A 14,192-nucleotide genomic window follows, 5' to 3' on the forward strand; every position below is an offset into this window, starting at 1 on the left:
TCAAAGACTATCTCACAGTTTCTCACAAGAACAGAGCTCGAATCACTTAGAATCACAAACGGATGCGCAAAGACTTAGTGTGGATGATCAAGTATGCTCAAGAGTTGCTTGGTGTTCTCCTCCATGCGCCTAGGGGTCCCTTTTATAGCCCCAAGGCAGCTAGGAGCCGTTGAGAACAAATCTGGAAGGCCATCTTTGCCTTCTGTCGTCGGGCGCACCGGACAGTCCGGTGCACACCGGACAGTGTCCGGTGCCCGATTCCTTTCCTTAAATGGCGAAGCCGACCGTTGCCGACCGTTGCAGATCTGGCGCACCGGACAGTCCGGTGCACACCGGACAGTCCGGTGCTTCCTTCCGACCGTTGGCCAGACCACGTGTCGCGCGCAGATTCCGCGGCCGACCGTTGGCTCGGCCGACCGTTGGCTCACCGGACAGTCCGGTGCACACCGGACAGTCCGGTGAATTTTAGCCGTACGCCGTCAGCAAATTCCCGAGAGCGGGCTCTTCGGCCGAGGGAGCCTGGCGCACCGGACACTGTCCGGTGCACCACCGGACAGTCCGGTGCCCCAGACCGAAACAGTCCCTTGGCTGTACACAGCCAAGTCTTCTCTTATCTTCTTCTATCTGTTTCCAACACTTAGACAAATATATTAGTACACAAAACCAATGTACTAAGACTTAGAAACATACCTTTGTTGTAGATTTGCACTTTGTTCATTCATAGGGCATTGGTTCACATCTAAGCACTTGTGTTGACACTTAATCACCAAAATACTTAGAAATGGGCCAAGGGCACATTTCCCTTTCAGGCCCCGGTCGAGCCCCTTCCCCCCTCCGTTGTCGCCAACGCCGTCAGCCCCCTCCTCTCTCGCTGGCTGGTGGGCCCGCGCCTCCACGCCGTCCCCCGCCGTCTCCCCCGCATAGCTGGGCCAGCTGGGCCGCCAGCCTCGCCCGCGCGAGCGCCCGCGCCCATGTTGGCCAAAAATCCCCCCGGCCCACAAGGAAAGGAAATCCTTTTTCTTTTTCTTTTCCCATTTCTTTTTCCCATTTTCCCATATATACTTATATGCTGATATTTTATGCACCAAAAATAGTTTAAATAAATCATTAGGGCACAAAAATAATAAAGTATAACAATTTGCACACTCCACAAAAGTCACCATGTTTGATGTATTGTTTTTGGCTATGTTTTAATTAGTGGAAGAGGGATCCGATCCTCCGGAACTCTTAGCTCCGGAAGAAGGGCAGGAACCCGACCCCTCCGAGATTAACCTTTTGTGCCAGGAAAGCTTCGACGAAGGCAAGTCCACCCTTCCCTTGATGCATTATTTACCTATTTCTCTCTACCACTGCTTATGACTGAATTATGGGATGGGAATCGAATTGCATGGTAAGCATGAGAGAGCCCGCATTAACTATTATTTCGATTAAAGATATGGGACAAGTAAAAAGGGGTATAAGTGAAATGTTTTCCAAAAAGAGTGCGATGATGGGTACTCACCCTCATCACCTAGTGAAGTGGGATGATCAGGGACTCCCTGGTTTAGGGGAGGGTCTAAGGTGTTGGCTCAGCTGGTTTAGGCGTGAGCAGAAGGATCGTCCTCTCATATAAGGACCGGTTTGTCATCTTTCATTACCTGTACTCCCAAAAAGTACAACCACTCGAGGCTGTGTGGGCAGCCACTCAATCTGAACTCGTACGGTCCCACCCCAGGGTTATGAAGGCTGGGGTAGCACCGGGAGGATAAGGAAGGGGAATGTTTTGTCCGGTTTGGACATGGTGGTGGCCTGACTCCTTCCGGTATAACCATTAAGGTTCGGACGTACAAGGAAGGAAAGAGTTTCGGATTCGGGTCTCATTGGCCATGAGATCGCAGAGCCGGACTAGTGGGTAAAGTGTACCCCTCTGCGCAGAGTCTAAACCTATTCGAATAGTCCGTGTCCACTGGTATAGACGAGTCTGGTATGATATGACAATTAGTGTTTTCTACCACAACTGGGAACAGGGAAATGTGTGTGTATGTTCTGGAAAGAAAGTAGTACCACGGGAGCGGGAAGCTCAGTGGTAGTCAAGCAAGTGTTACTTCTATTGTTTTGGGAAAACCCTAACTATTGAGTACTGCCTTTCTCTGAAAAAGTATGAGTGACTTCAACTCCACCACAATAAGCATGTACAATATAGGTCACTTTCTCTTTACGGGAGCCGAGTGGGCTTGCGGAATACCTAGTGTATTCACCCAGATTTATTTATGTTTTTCAGCAGCTGAAGACTTCTTTTCTGCTATGCTTGATTGATGGGGCTGTGTCTTCACCCAGTTCTGCCTGTGGCCTGGGCTATTTTATCTTCCACTGCGCTTTATTTTGTTTCGGCTCACTTTCGAGCTTGTATCCCCGGTATTGTAATAACATTATTCAGACTCTGTAACTATTTGAAGTAATGAATGTGATTACTAGCCTCCTGGGACTAGTAATTGTATCACATTTGAGTCCCAAAGGATCGGGACGCTTCAGGTACACCAACTTCTTTAGTCTAATTCAGGATTTCAGGTATCCGAGACAAAGAACTCCGAAATTATTATTTTGGGTTTCTAGATTTATTACCCAATTAAGTATTTGATACTCGTTTTTTGGTTGGTTTTGGTTTCAATATTGATTCTTGTCCTGATTCTTTGGTATTTGGACGTTGGTTCTTAAACTATTTTTAGTAGCTTATCTCTATATTTATATTTAAACTCTATTTTAAAGATAATGCAGTTTATAATACAAAACACTAGAAACAAGACGATTTAGATAAACTATGGTACGACTTATGTCGAGGCCTGCATACGGTCATACGTGTTATTTCCGAAAGCCAATTTTGTGTCACACCTCCTCCGCTACCACCATTCCACACCACCGCGGGTCCTCCCGCCAGCCTCGAGAGAACCGCGCGCCGCGCCCCCATCTTTTCCCCCAAACCCTCCGCGCGAGCCCGAGGCCCCGAGCGTCAGGCAAGGCCGCACACCGCCGCCGCTTCCCCTCATCATCCGTCTCCTCCCCATCCCTTTCCCCTCATCCGCATTCGGTAGGCTGTGGCGCCAGTGTCCGCTTCAGGACTGGATTGGTCGTGGGAAGCAAGAACCGCCCGCCCGCGCATTAGAACCCTAGCCCCCGCCAATCTAACAGCGCAAAGAATCCGGAAAACCCCCGGCTTTTCGGTCTCCCGAGCCCGGGAGATCCATCCTTCGCTGCGTCGGAGATGGTGAGTGCGTTCTTGACACCCCCCCTCTGGTATTCTTCCCTCCACGGAGATTTGTTTGGCTAGCGGTTTCTTGGTTCGTTTCCTGTTCTTGACTTCCAATGCCTGATCGATTCTTTCGTTGTTTTCCGGGGGCGCAGTCGTCCGACATCCGTAAATGGTTCATGAAGCCGCAGGACAAGAGCGCGGCGGCATCTGGAGCCGCCGGGAAGCCCTCGGGGTCGGCGGCTGAGAAGAAGCCCGTGCTCAGCATTCCGGAGAAGAAGTCGGCGCCCCCCGCATTGGTAGGATTCTGCTCTGTGTTCGTAATTGTTGCCTTGTTAGCCGTAGATTTGGTTTTGACCTACTAGTTACTAGTTAGATTAGATTATTGACAAGGCTTTTGAGTTTCCTCAGCATTGCATCGATGGTATCTATGGCATTATGTAACAAATGAGCACCACCTTGTTTGGTTTGTTTGGTCAAAGCTAACAGCAGTTCTTCTCTATTTTTTCATTATTGTTCTACAATGTTTGGTGCTGCCCAAGTTCTGACATTATTAATGCCACATCTTGAGTCAATCAGGCGTCCTGTGACCATGATACTTCCGCTAGAAGGAAGACAAGCAAATATTTTGGGTCAAAAGCAGAAAAGGACTCAGATGTCCAAATGGCAGACGCCTCTGGGGGGAAGAGTGCGGCTAAAAGAAAACTTCAGAAATGCAACGATGAAGTCAAGGAGGACAGCAAGCCTTTTCCAGCAAAGAAAATGTTTGATGATGAAGAAGATGACGATTTTGTGGCACCTGCAAAGAAGAAAACTCCAGTGAAGCCACCACCTTCAAAAAAGCTTAAAGTTGAATCTAATGTTGAAGCCCCTGCAAAGACTACTGGTGTTGATGATGCTGAGGATGAGGACAGGATGGATGAAGATGCCAAGACCCCCTCTAAAGGAGCTGGAAGGGGAAGGGGAAGAGGAGGAAGAGGAGGAGCAGGAGCTGCCCCTGGGGGCAGAGGTAGAGGAGGTGGGAGAGGTTTTATGAATTTTGGTGAGAGGAAAGATCCTCCTCACAAAGGAGAAAAGGTAACACTAACGTTACTGTCAATGTTTTGAAAAATTCAAAAACTCAATGCTGAACTGTCTATTCCACCTTCTATAATTTGTAGGAGGTCCCAGAGGGTGCCCCTGACTGTTTATCTGGTCTGACATTTGTCATAAGTGGTACCCTCGACAGGTGCCAATTTCTATGTATAATATTTTTCTCTCTTACTTTTTCACTTTTTGTGGTGGCTTTTGTTAGGTTTCAGCTCTAGCATTCCCTAACTTGCTTGGGACTAAAAGTCTTTGTTGTTGTTGATAATATCATGTAGCATAGTTTAATGATAATGCAATGACCAATTAGTTAAAGACCACCTTATGTTTGTTTCTGTGTGCAGTCTTGAACGTGAGGAAGCAACTGATCTAATTAAGCGTTATGGTGGCCGTGTGACTGGCTCTATTAGTAAAAAGACGGTATGTATACTAGTAGGGCATCTTTTTATGTGACTATTGTTGTCCTTCATATATTTAATAATTTGCTGATAGTGCTTGTTCACAGAGCTACTTATTGGCCGACGAAGACATTGGTGGAGTCAAATCTAACAAAGCAAAAGATCTGGGGTATTACTTACTATTTTTCATGAAAAATATGTTGTGTATTCATTTTATTTTGTCATTTTTATACGTGCTTACACATCATTGCAGTGTTCCATTCTTGACTGAAGATGGTTTATTTGATTTGATCCGAAAATCAAAGCCTGCAAAGGCTCCTGTAGACAAACGTCAAAACAACAACAGTTCTGAAAAGCTTCAGAAATCACAGACAAAGAGCTCTCCAGCTAAAGTTGAAAAACGAGGTAGACTGGAGCTCCTAACTTCTAATGATTCTATAGTTGGATAGCATGTTGCGAGATCTTGCTTAGCATAACTTAATACTTAATTTTTTCATGCTCATAGTTGCTTGGATCTGATTATCTGAGACATGACTTTTCTGTTCAATGTGTTTGCTAACAACTTTATCATTGTGGATATTAACTTGATCCTGTTGTTATGCTTGCATTCTTTGGAGAATCAACTCACTGTCACTTATTCTTTGTTTCTGATTTTGCATGTCTCATGTTAATATGTTATATTGTTATGCTTGATTTTCTTCAGCCGAAGCAAGTGCTGTAGGCAAAAGTATTGCTTCAAACAGTAATGCTGCAAGTGCCTCCGCTGACAAACAAAAGCCCAAGATTGTTGACCGTGGTTCTATGCAATGGACAGAAAAATATCGGCCAAAAGTTCCAAATGACATAGTTGGCAATCAATCAATGGTGAGTAGTTCTGCTTTTGGTTATGTTAGTTAATTCATATATGTAGCGATACTTTATTACAAACTTCATATATAGGTCAAACAACTTCATGATTGGTTAAAAAGTTGGGATGCACTATTCCTTCATTCTGGCCAAAAGGGTAAGGGAAAGAAACAAACTGACAGTGCAGCCAAAAAGGCTGTGTTGCTGAGTGGACCTCCTGGTATCGGTAAGACTACAACTGCTAAAGTTGTTAGTCAGATGCTTGGTTTGCAGGCCATTGAGGTATTAGTCTTTCCACTATTTATTCCCCATTTTTACTTGGCAGGCCTGAATTCAAACAATATTTTTTTTGTGATAGGTAAATGCGAGTGATAGCCGTGGTAAGGCAGACTCCAAGATCGAGAAGGGTGTTGGGGGGAGTACATCAAATTCTATCAAAGAGCTTATCAACAACGCGACTCTGAATTATAGTGACAATCGGTTGGTGTTGCAGCATGAATCATGAACTTTTTTGACTTTGTATTTTGATTATTATATATTAAGTGGGCAACAATTCCATAGGTTAAAACATCCCAAAGCTGTACTAGTTATGGATGAAGTTGATGGTATGTCTGCTGGAGATAGAGGTGGTGTTGCTGATCTTATTGCTAGCATCAAGATATCCAAGATCCCTATTATCTGCATTTGTAATGACCGTTATAGTCAGAAATTGAAGAATCTTGTGAATTACTGCCTTATGCTCAACTTCAGAAAGCCAACAAAACAACAGGTTATTTTTTTTTGCCATGTTCAGTCCTAGTGAAGCAATGAGCTTCAGAATTACTAATGTTTCCTTGAATTACAAGAACCCAGCACCACATTCTTTACTTTTGTTGTATCTAGGCATGCACAATTTAGTTAGCCTGGTGCAATTCATGTCATGTATGAAATGAATCTGTATTTGGTTTGTTTCTGATTCTAAAATTTGCTGTTTGTAAACTATGGTTTTATTGTGGACTCTGAACTTCTGAACATTGCTGTTTGTGTACACTTGCACCTAATTGATAAAAAACCCTGGCCATTGGTTGTCACAAGCTACCAACTACAATGCTCTTTCTGTTGCAATTCTTCTCATCTTACATGATGTATACAGTTGCATGTGTTAAAAAGAGAGAACTATTAATTTTCTACCTGGACGTGGATGACTGGATGTTCATTTTCTTTTCTTGGTTCTAACTTCTTTACTTGACAGATGGGTAAAAGATTGATGGAAATTGCCAAAAAGGAAGGTATTCAAGCTCAAGAGGTATGCCCTATTGCCCTGTATATTTCCCAGACTCCAGTGCTTCTAACCTTGCATGAAATTTTTGAGATTTAAATTAACAGAAACAGATCAGTTAACAAAATTAAATTAGTGTTTGTTGTCTCTTATATTTCTGTGTAGGCTTCTAGTATGCTTATCTCTTTCTGACTCTGTTATGTAGACTTCAATGTTCTGCTACTAATTTTTTTCTATTATGCTAGAATGCAATGGAAGAGCTTGCTGAAAGAGTGCACGGAGATATTCGCATGGCACTCAACCATTTGCAGTATATGAGCCTCTCCCAGTCTGTGGTCAAATATGATGATATAAAGGAGCGACTTAATAGCAGTTCAAAGGATGAAGATATTTCTCCTTTTACTGCTGTTGACAAGTATTGCCATTTCCTTAGTATTTCTTCAACGTCAAATACCATCGTGGAATTATTTCTATCTTTTCCCTTGATATTCTTTTCCTGTATGTCTACATTTTTTATGGGCTGATAACAAGCGGTTATTTAATTTCAGACTTGAAGGAATGGGAGTTTATGCTAAGTGTTACGCCTATTAAATTTTGACATATGTGTTGGTTTGATAACCGAATCTTATTGTTACTCTAGCTCTACCATAATATCACTAGAAAACCATGGGAATCCTCACTGGATATTTTTTCAAGGAAAAAAAATGCTTGAGCCTGCACTAGTTATCTGCTCTAGGATTAGGTTATGATAAGTTGGAGCTTTAGATCTGTGCTTTGACATGGGACGAACGGGTGTTTTGTAAACCCAACTTGAAATTTGCTCTCACGAGGAGTTGAACTCAGGACCGAAGGAGTGCTACTTAGACCATCTAACCAACTCAGCTAGAGACCGTTTCACTTACTGTGGGGTTTAGAGTTGCTTGAGTTTTTAATGGCATGCTTTCTTTTCCTTTTGTGCATTTATGCCTGCAGTCTTTATATTATTCATGGTTATTCATTGAACTTTCAGACTTTTTGGTTTCAATGGCGGGAGGTTAAGGATGGATGAGAGAATGGATTTTGGCATGAGCGATCCTGATTTAGTTCCCTTGATCATCCAGGTTTGGAATACTTATGGCAATCCTTTGTATAAGTGTTAATTTTTATATGTTTCTTTATTGAGTTGCTACTACTACAAATTTCATTCCAAATACTGTGCACGAACTATTTATTTTTATACTACCTGTAGTGTGTGTCACAGCTTTCTTTATGGCTTCAAAGCTGGGATGCTCACATGTATAATAATTAATTGGTGTATTTTGTGAATTCTGAAGGAAATTTTGTCATTTATGTTTGCCAAATGAATGTGTATCATAATTGTTTAAACATGTATCATTTTGGACTTCATTTGCTATTACCTTTTTATTGCTGTGACTTCAGTCCAGTACTGTTGAATTCTACTCCATTCCAAATTATAAGACGTTTTGGCTTTTATAATGCATTGATTTTACTATGTACCTAGACATAAGTGTATAATGCATAGCAAACCTATGTCTCTAGAAAAGCCAAAACGTCTTATAATTTGGAATGGAGGGAGTATTTGTTTTTGAGATTGCCATTACCTGATATACATGGATCAGCACGTTCTCTTTTTTCTGCTCCTGACCACTGATATCTTGGAAATCAAAGTTCTTGTGAAGTTCACATTTAAAAATGTGTCCCATTGTAGGAAAATTATATCAATTATCGGCCTAACACCATCGGCAAGGATGAAAGTGGAGTTAAAAGAATGAATGCTTTAGCCCGGGCTGCTGAATCTATAGCGGACGGTGATCTTGTTAATGTACAGATAAGAAGATATCGACAGTGGCAGCTGTCACAAGCTGCTTGTTTTGCTTCATCTATAGTACCGTAAGTATTGATCAGGGTCATAGTTCATTATATATGTTAGCATTGGTATTACTTTATTTTGAATTTGCCAACCTGGTTTCTAACCTTGCACATTTTACAGTGCCGCTTTGATGCATGGGAACAGAGAAATCCTTGAAGCAGTAATGTTCAAACACCTAACTGACACTATATTTAATATATTACTTCAGCTTATTGGGCTAAATTAAGTTGGGTAACAAATACATTTCAGGGTGAGCGAAACTTTAATAGGTTTGGTGGATGGTTGGGTAAGTACTCGACTACTAACAAAAACAGAAGGCTACTGGAAGATGTCCACAGTCATATTCTTGCCTCCCAGCAAGCAAACTTGGACAGGTTGTTGCTTTTACATATATTTGAGATCTACCTGTGCCTTCTTTCATGGCTTGTGCTTATTGTCACATATCTGATTTGTTATTAGTGTGCCGGTATGGTATTGCGAGGCTATCCGTTTTCTTATCTGGACATGTCCTGAATCTGCACTTATTTCAGTTTTTTGTATCTTTGTTTTAGACCTCCTTAGGAGGTTTCCCTTGTATCCGAGTCCATTTTGGACTTTCTCTACTTGCTTCTTAATATAATCATGCGCAGCTCTCCTGCGCGTTCGAAAAAAAAAACTGCACTTATTATGTATTTTTTGTGTGCAAAATCTCAGCAATCTTTTTCTGGTTGTAAATATGGTTTTGAATGGTACTTTTTTCTTTGGCAAGTATAAGACTTAGATTCCATAAGAGGTAAATGGTTTGACTAATCCAATTGACTGGAGCTAAATGATTGGTAGCCAATCCACACACTTTTTGTGTCATCGCTCTCTAAAGGGAAAAGATTGTTTCACAGTGCCATTTTGAGTGAAGAGGAATAACGTTACTAGATATTTTCTAAAGCCAGATTATTTCATACTGAATTTTGTTTCCTTAAATTGAGGTTATGAGGAATAACCATGGATATCCTGAACATCAGCCCAAGAGCCATGTTCAGGTGTGGTACTGGTACATAGCAGGGTGGTGGTACAAATTGTCTTACATTTTTTTGAACCTACAGAACTCAATCCAACTCTTTTTGACTAGTTTCTTAGCAGCAGAGATCTACTATATTCAAAATACCACCTCAATATTCAGCAGTATTCAATTATTCATATGATAAGGTCCTTGATGGTCACTTCTACTTATGCTATATATCACTACGCCAGAGCAATATTTATGCAATGATTTTTTTTCATGGAATTTTGTTCAATTAGGAACCAGATCTAAATTTCTGACATCATGCTCCTTTTCTGATATAATTGGTTTGAAATGGGTACCCAGTACAGTGATCAGAATTAATAGCTAGCTAGCAACTTTTAGTTGCTTGCTATCCGTTAAAGCTAGCTGCTAACTCTAATTGCTAGCAACCAATTTGTTAGTTAACAACTTAACATGCTTCCTTGAGATCCCGAAGATAAAATATTGTTCTATTCTAAATTATGAGGATTGAGGATTGAAGAAATTAGCCATTGGTTTGTGTACTTTTGTTGTGTCAGAACTGACAAATTTCGTGAATGTTTTTTCCTGTTGTAACTTTCAATAGTTGAATGATGTCCAAACTTTTAAGTGATTGTTTATTATGGCTCTTAAGTTTTATAGTTCTTGAGAACTGCAGGGATGCATTGAGGTTGGATTATCTTACTCTTATCTTGAGAGAGCTGACTGACCCACTGAAAAAAATGTCAAAGGTTGTATGAACTCCATCTTTCATTTATCCATCATTGTTGGTCTCATGATGGTATTAATCCCCAGTGCTTCATTAGGTGTTTGGAGTTGGTCCCAAATTTTGTTGTTTTCAGTAGTTTTGAAAATTGAGATGCCACACAACTGATGAATGATGAAATTAAGTTTTGCTTCATAAATTCCCATAGATGACAGAACTGCAGACTTGAAATTAAGACTGTAGAAATAGTATTCTATGCCAACTTCTGGAGTCGTCCAAGCACCTTACTACATATTATCTGAACTTTGAAATGCATAGCTTAGAAGTTATTATTATTTTTTATCCTTTTTTTTTCCAGAAAATATGTGTAATACCTGAAGTTCTGTAGCTGAATTACTAAGTATTTAAGTAACCTACCATAACATGGAGTTACTGAATTGCTTAGTCAGTAACTAGCATTTGTAGCTCTTGTTTTTTAATACAGCAATCTCAAATACAATTTCCTTTGTAGAAATATTTTAGTTGAGCAATCTGCTGGAAATTTAATATTTTCGATTCATCCAGGATGAAGCTGTTCAAAAGGTGGTAGAGTTTATGGATACATACTCTTTAAGCCAGGAAGACTTCGATACAATTGTTGAAGTATCCAAATTTAAGGTTAGTAATATCCTAGAATCATTTTGGTTCTACAGTCTAACGTGGTGTTCACTTGAGCATCCTTGAATAGTCACATTTTTTTTGCATTTGCGTTGAGATTTTTTGTTTTGCATGGTCCATTGTGTGAACGACTATTATTATTCTTAATTGTCTTGAGTAGTGTGTTCAGGCTGTAGCCTGTTGAGCACTTCAACAGCTCAGCTATCACGTTCAATTCTGTGCAATTTGCTTGCATTGTCGCCACATCATGTCAACTGTAAAATGTGTGATGGGAACATATCATAGAAATGTGCAATCATGTGATTTATGTCTGGATATTGGATACAAAACTATAGACTTGGAAATGCAACAATTATGTTACAGGACTTGTAGATAAACACATTTATCGAATTATGTTGGAAGCATTTATGCAGTGTTGTCCCTAGCTGAGTAAACTTGTTTTTCATAGTTTACCTTTGTTTTCGTTCCCTGTCATTATGGATCTGAATAAATTTTATTTTATAATGTAGGGTCATCCAAGTCCTATGGATGGGATTCAACCTGCTGTTAAAAGTGCCTTGACAAAGGCATACAAACAAGGAAGTAGTTCCCGTGTTGTTCGAGCAGCAGATCTAATAAACATTCCAGGCATGAAAAAGCCTTTAAAGAAACGAGTGGCGGCGATCTTGGAGCCGGTAGAAGAGAGCCTACCTGAAGAAAATGGACTAGCATCAGCTGAAGATGATGAAGATGGTTCTTCTGATGCTGAAAATAATGGTGCATGTTCTCCTTTCCCACGTAACAAACATAAAAAATCTGGTAGATGCCTGTTTGTTTGGCTAATGTGTCAGGCATTAGGATAAAATGGATCTGTTTTGAGGCAACTTTGTGGTGCCACACTGACTGACTTCATTTAACGCAATTGTGAAAGTACCCATTTTTATGGAGATTTGTAGCATCATTCAGGCAAATGCAAATCGAGATCATATAGACATGAACTTGTGAAATAGCTACACCTAACTATAGACAGGTTTACATAATTACATGTACTTCAAGACACACCATACTAATATATGGTAGAGCCAGTTCTATCGCAAGTTTTTAGTCAGTTGGATGCTAATGGAAGCTGCATCCATTAGCACAGTTGGTAAAGCGTTTTTAGTCAGTTGGGATGCTTTGGGAGTTGCATCCAGAAAGGTTCATATGGCTTGCTGTCTAATCACTTTTTTCCCTTCAGATGAGCTTGTGCCTGCTGACTCTACGCCGAAGCTGGACCTGCAAAGCGACAAGAAGAAAGGTTCCCATACTTGCTGGGCATATGGTGCCTATCCATCCCTCTGAATTCACTGCACCTAACTTCCCGGTAACCTCATCTGCTTCCAGGAATCCAAGTGCAGCTTGACCTGAAGAGCAATGGGGATGGCCCGCGCGGGAAGAAGGCGCCTGCTGCCAGGTCAAGAGCAACCGGGTCAGGTGGGAAGGCCGCGGCGGGAGGAGGTTCGGCTGGGAAGAGGAAGAGGTAAATGAGACATTTGGCGCCTGCCCACAGTTGGCCGGTGGTTAGTTTGGACGCACAGATCCCTTGGTAAATAAGGAGCAGGGGTGGTAAGCTTCAGAGTTTTGCTCATCTAATGGCACATGTAGGCACTAGGCTACTGTGCCTGCTCCCATATTTTCTCCCAGGGCACCCATGTCTTGCTACCAGAATTTGTTTGCACTTAGGCTACTTCCAGGTTGTGGCAATCGAGAGTTTGGTGTTGTCTGTTTCATTTAGCGAATTTGTCAGTACTCTATACCACGGGTCGTTGCCTCGTTGGCTTTGTCTTCGTATTCTCTTGTGCATTTTCGCGTTGGTAGACAGGGTTTTATGTGTAAAGAAAATGCAGTAGCGAGGCATTTAGGCAGGTAAGGAGAAACAAAAAGATTGCTTGGTTGTGGTTTACTATTACTATTAGGCCAACCCCATCGCTCCATGCTGGCTTGTAATCCCAGCTTGCATAGTTCACGTTTTTTGATCCTCCAGATTTGCTGGTGTAAGTGTTTGGATAACGTCTTTGTAACTTTAAAAAGCCGTAGGCGATGGATTGTTCTGTTCACCGACCAGCAGCTTATGCATCCGACCATCCCTATATCAACATTTAAACTATGCGAACAATGTAAATAGTGTTTTGGATGACCATGTGTCCATTATAGATAAACTGTTGAACCTATATATAGATGAACTGCTGGACTGACGGTCTAATGTACAAATACAAGAATAAAGAAGGGAGGGATTTCAACCACCAAAGATTTTCTCCTTATTTTTATAGATAGAAATAGCTAGCCAATTTCTAGATTATGAAATAAAACCGTGTTCTAAAAATAAAAGGAAACATCACATGGATCTTATGTAAGAGCATCTCTACCTGGACTAAAGAAACCAAACATGGCCTAACATGTATGGATAGATAGTCAGAACCAATGATTTCAAGTCGTGTGGTCGATCCCTAGTCGCAATTAGGCGACGACTAGGGCGATTAGTCGACTCTTAGTCGGTCCCTTGTCGTCCTAGACTAGTAGTTATATATAGGTATATATATATATATATATAAATATACCTGTATACATTATATAAATTAGAACAAATAGCTAGGATAAACAAAATAACATATTGCCTCATTATGATTTTGTGACTTATCACTTACTTAAACCTGACATGTGACGTACCAGAACTACAAAAGAAGGGGGAAAGTTGGAGGAACTTTGAGATGACGAGCTCATCTCGTCGATGCAGGTCTGCTGGAGCTTGGAGATACCGTTAGTCTGTCACTGGCTCACAGTCGCCGGTGGATATTGCAGCAGGCGAGCAAGGGAAGGGGCAGGGTGTGTCGCCGCTGGTGTAGTTGTCTGTGATGTAGCAGCCAGTGATGTAGCGGTCGGTGAGCCGTAGGTCTGAAGGGCAGGGGCAGCCGGCGGCGACTAGGTGTGAATGGCGATGACTGGAACAGCCAGGCTAGCAAGAGCGGAGAGTAGGAGACGTTGTGCACTGTTTGGCGGCTAAGTATTAGTAGATGAGACGGTAGTCTAAAGTGTACATGGATTGAAAATGTCTCAATAACAAAACCCTAGCTGTGACAATCAGGAAATATTAATCGCCCTAATCGGTGACTAG

The 14,192-nt window shown here is 41.5% G+C and overlaps 1 protein-coding gene across 1 annotated transcript; it reads left to right on the forward strand.

The window, feature by feature from the left end:
• Window positions 1-2,821: 2,821 nt before the first annotated feature.
• On the forward strand, window positions 2,822-12,984 carry LOC103648088 (replication factor C subunit 1). Its single transcript, XM_008672591.4, has 22 exons — window positions 2,822-3,241; window positions 3,379-3,522; window positions 3,803-4,300; window positions 4,384-4,451; window positions 4,654-4,729; window positions 4,815-4,876; window positions 4,961-5,112; window positions 5,411-5,571; window positions 5,647-5,835; window positions 5,912-6,033; window positions 6,115-6,322; window positions 6,785-6,838; window positions 7,057-7,226; window positions 7,821-7,911; window positions 8,520-8,701; window positions 8,802-8,841; window positions 8,931-9,055; window positions 10,358-10,430; window positions 10,970-11,062; window positions 11,572-11,818; window positions 12,279-12,338; window positions 12,425-12,984. Exons 1-22 carry the CDS (start codon window positions 3,239-3,241, stop codon window positions 12,562-12,564), a joined length of 2,958 nt encoding a protein of 985 aa, XP_008670813.1. The 5' UTR covers window positions 2,822-3,238; the 3' UTR covers window positions 12,565-12,984.
• The last annotated feature ends 1,208 nt before the right edge of the window (window positions 12,985-14,192 follow it).

The sequence above is a fragment of the Zea mays genome, chromosome 2, assembly GCF_902167145.1.
Source record: "Zea mays cultivar B73 chromosome 2, Zm-B73-REFERENCE-NAM-5.0, whole genome shotgun sequence".
In the NCBI taxonomy this organism is placed as follows: Eukaryota; Viridiplantae; Streptophyta; class Magnoliopsida; order Poales; family Poaceae; genus Zea; species Zea mays.

What these genes read in the sequence shown, in the direction of transcription:
- LOC103648088 (XM_008672591.4), top strand. An exon ending in GCTCTATTAGTAAAAAGACG is followed by an intron (nt 4,730 to 4,814) that starts GTATGTATACTA and finishes GCTTGTTCACAG; the next exon opens with AGCTACTTATTGGCCGACGA. An exon ending in TAGTTCCCTTGATCATCCAG is followed by an intron (nt 7,912 to 8,519) that starts GTTTGGAATACT and finishes GTCCCATTGTAG; the next exon opens with GAAAATTATATCAATTATCG.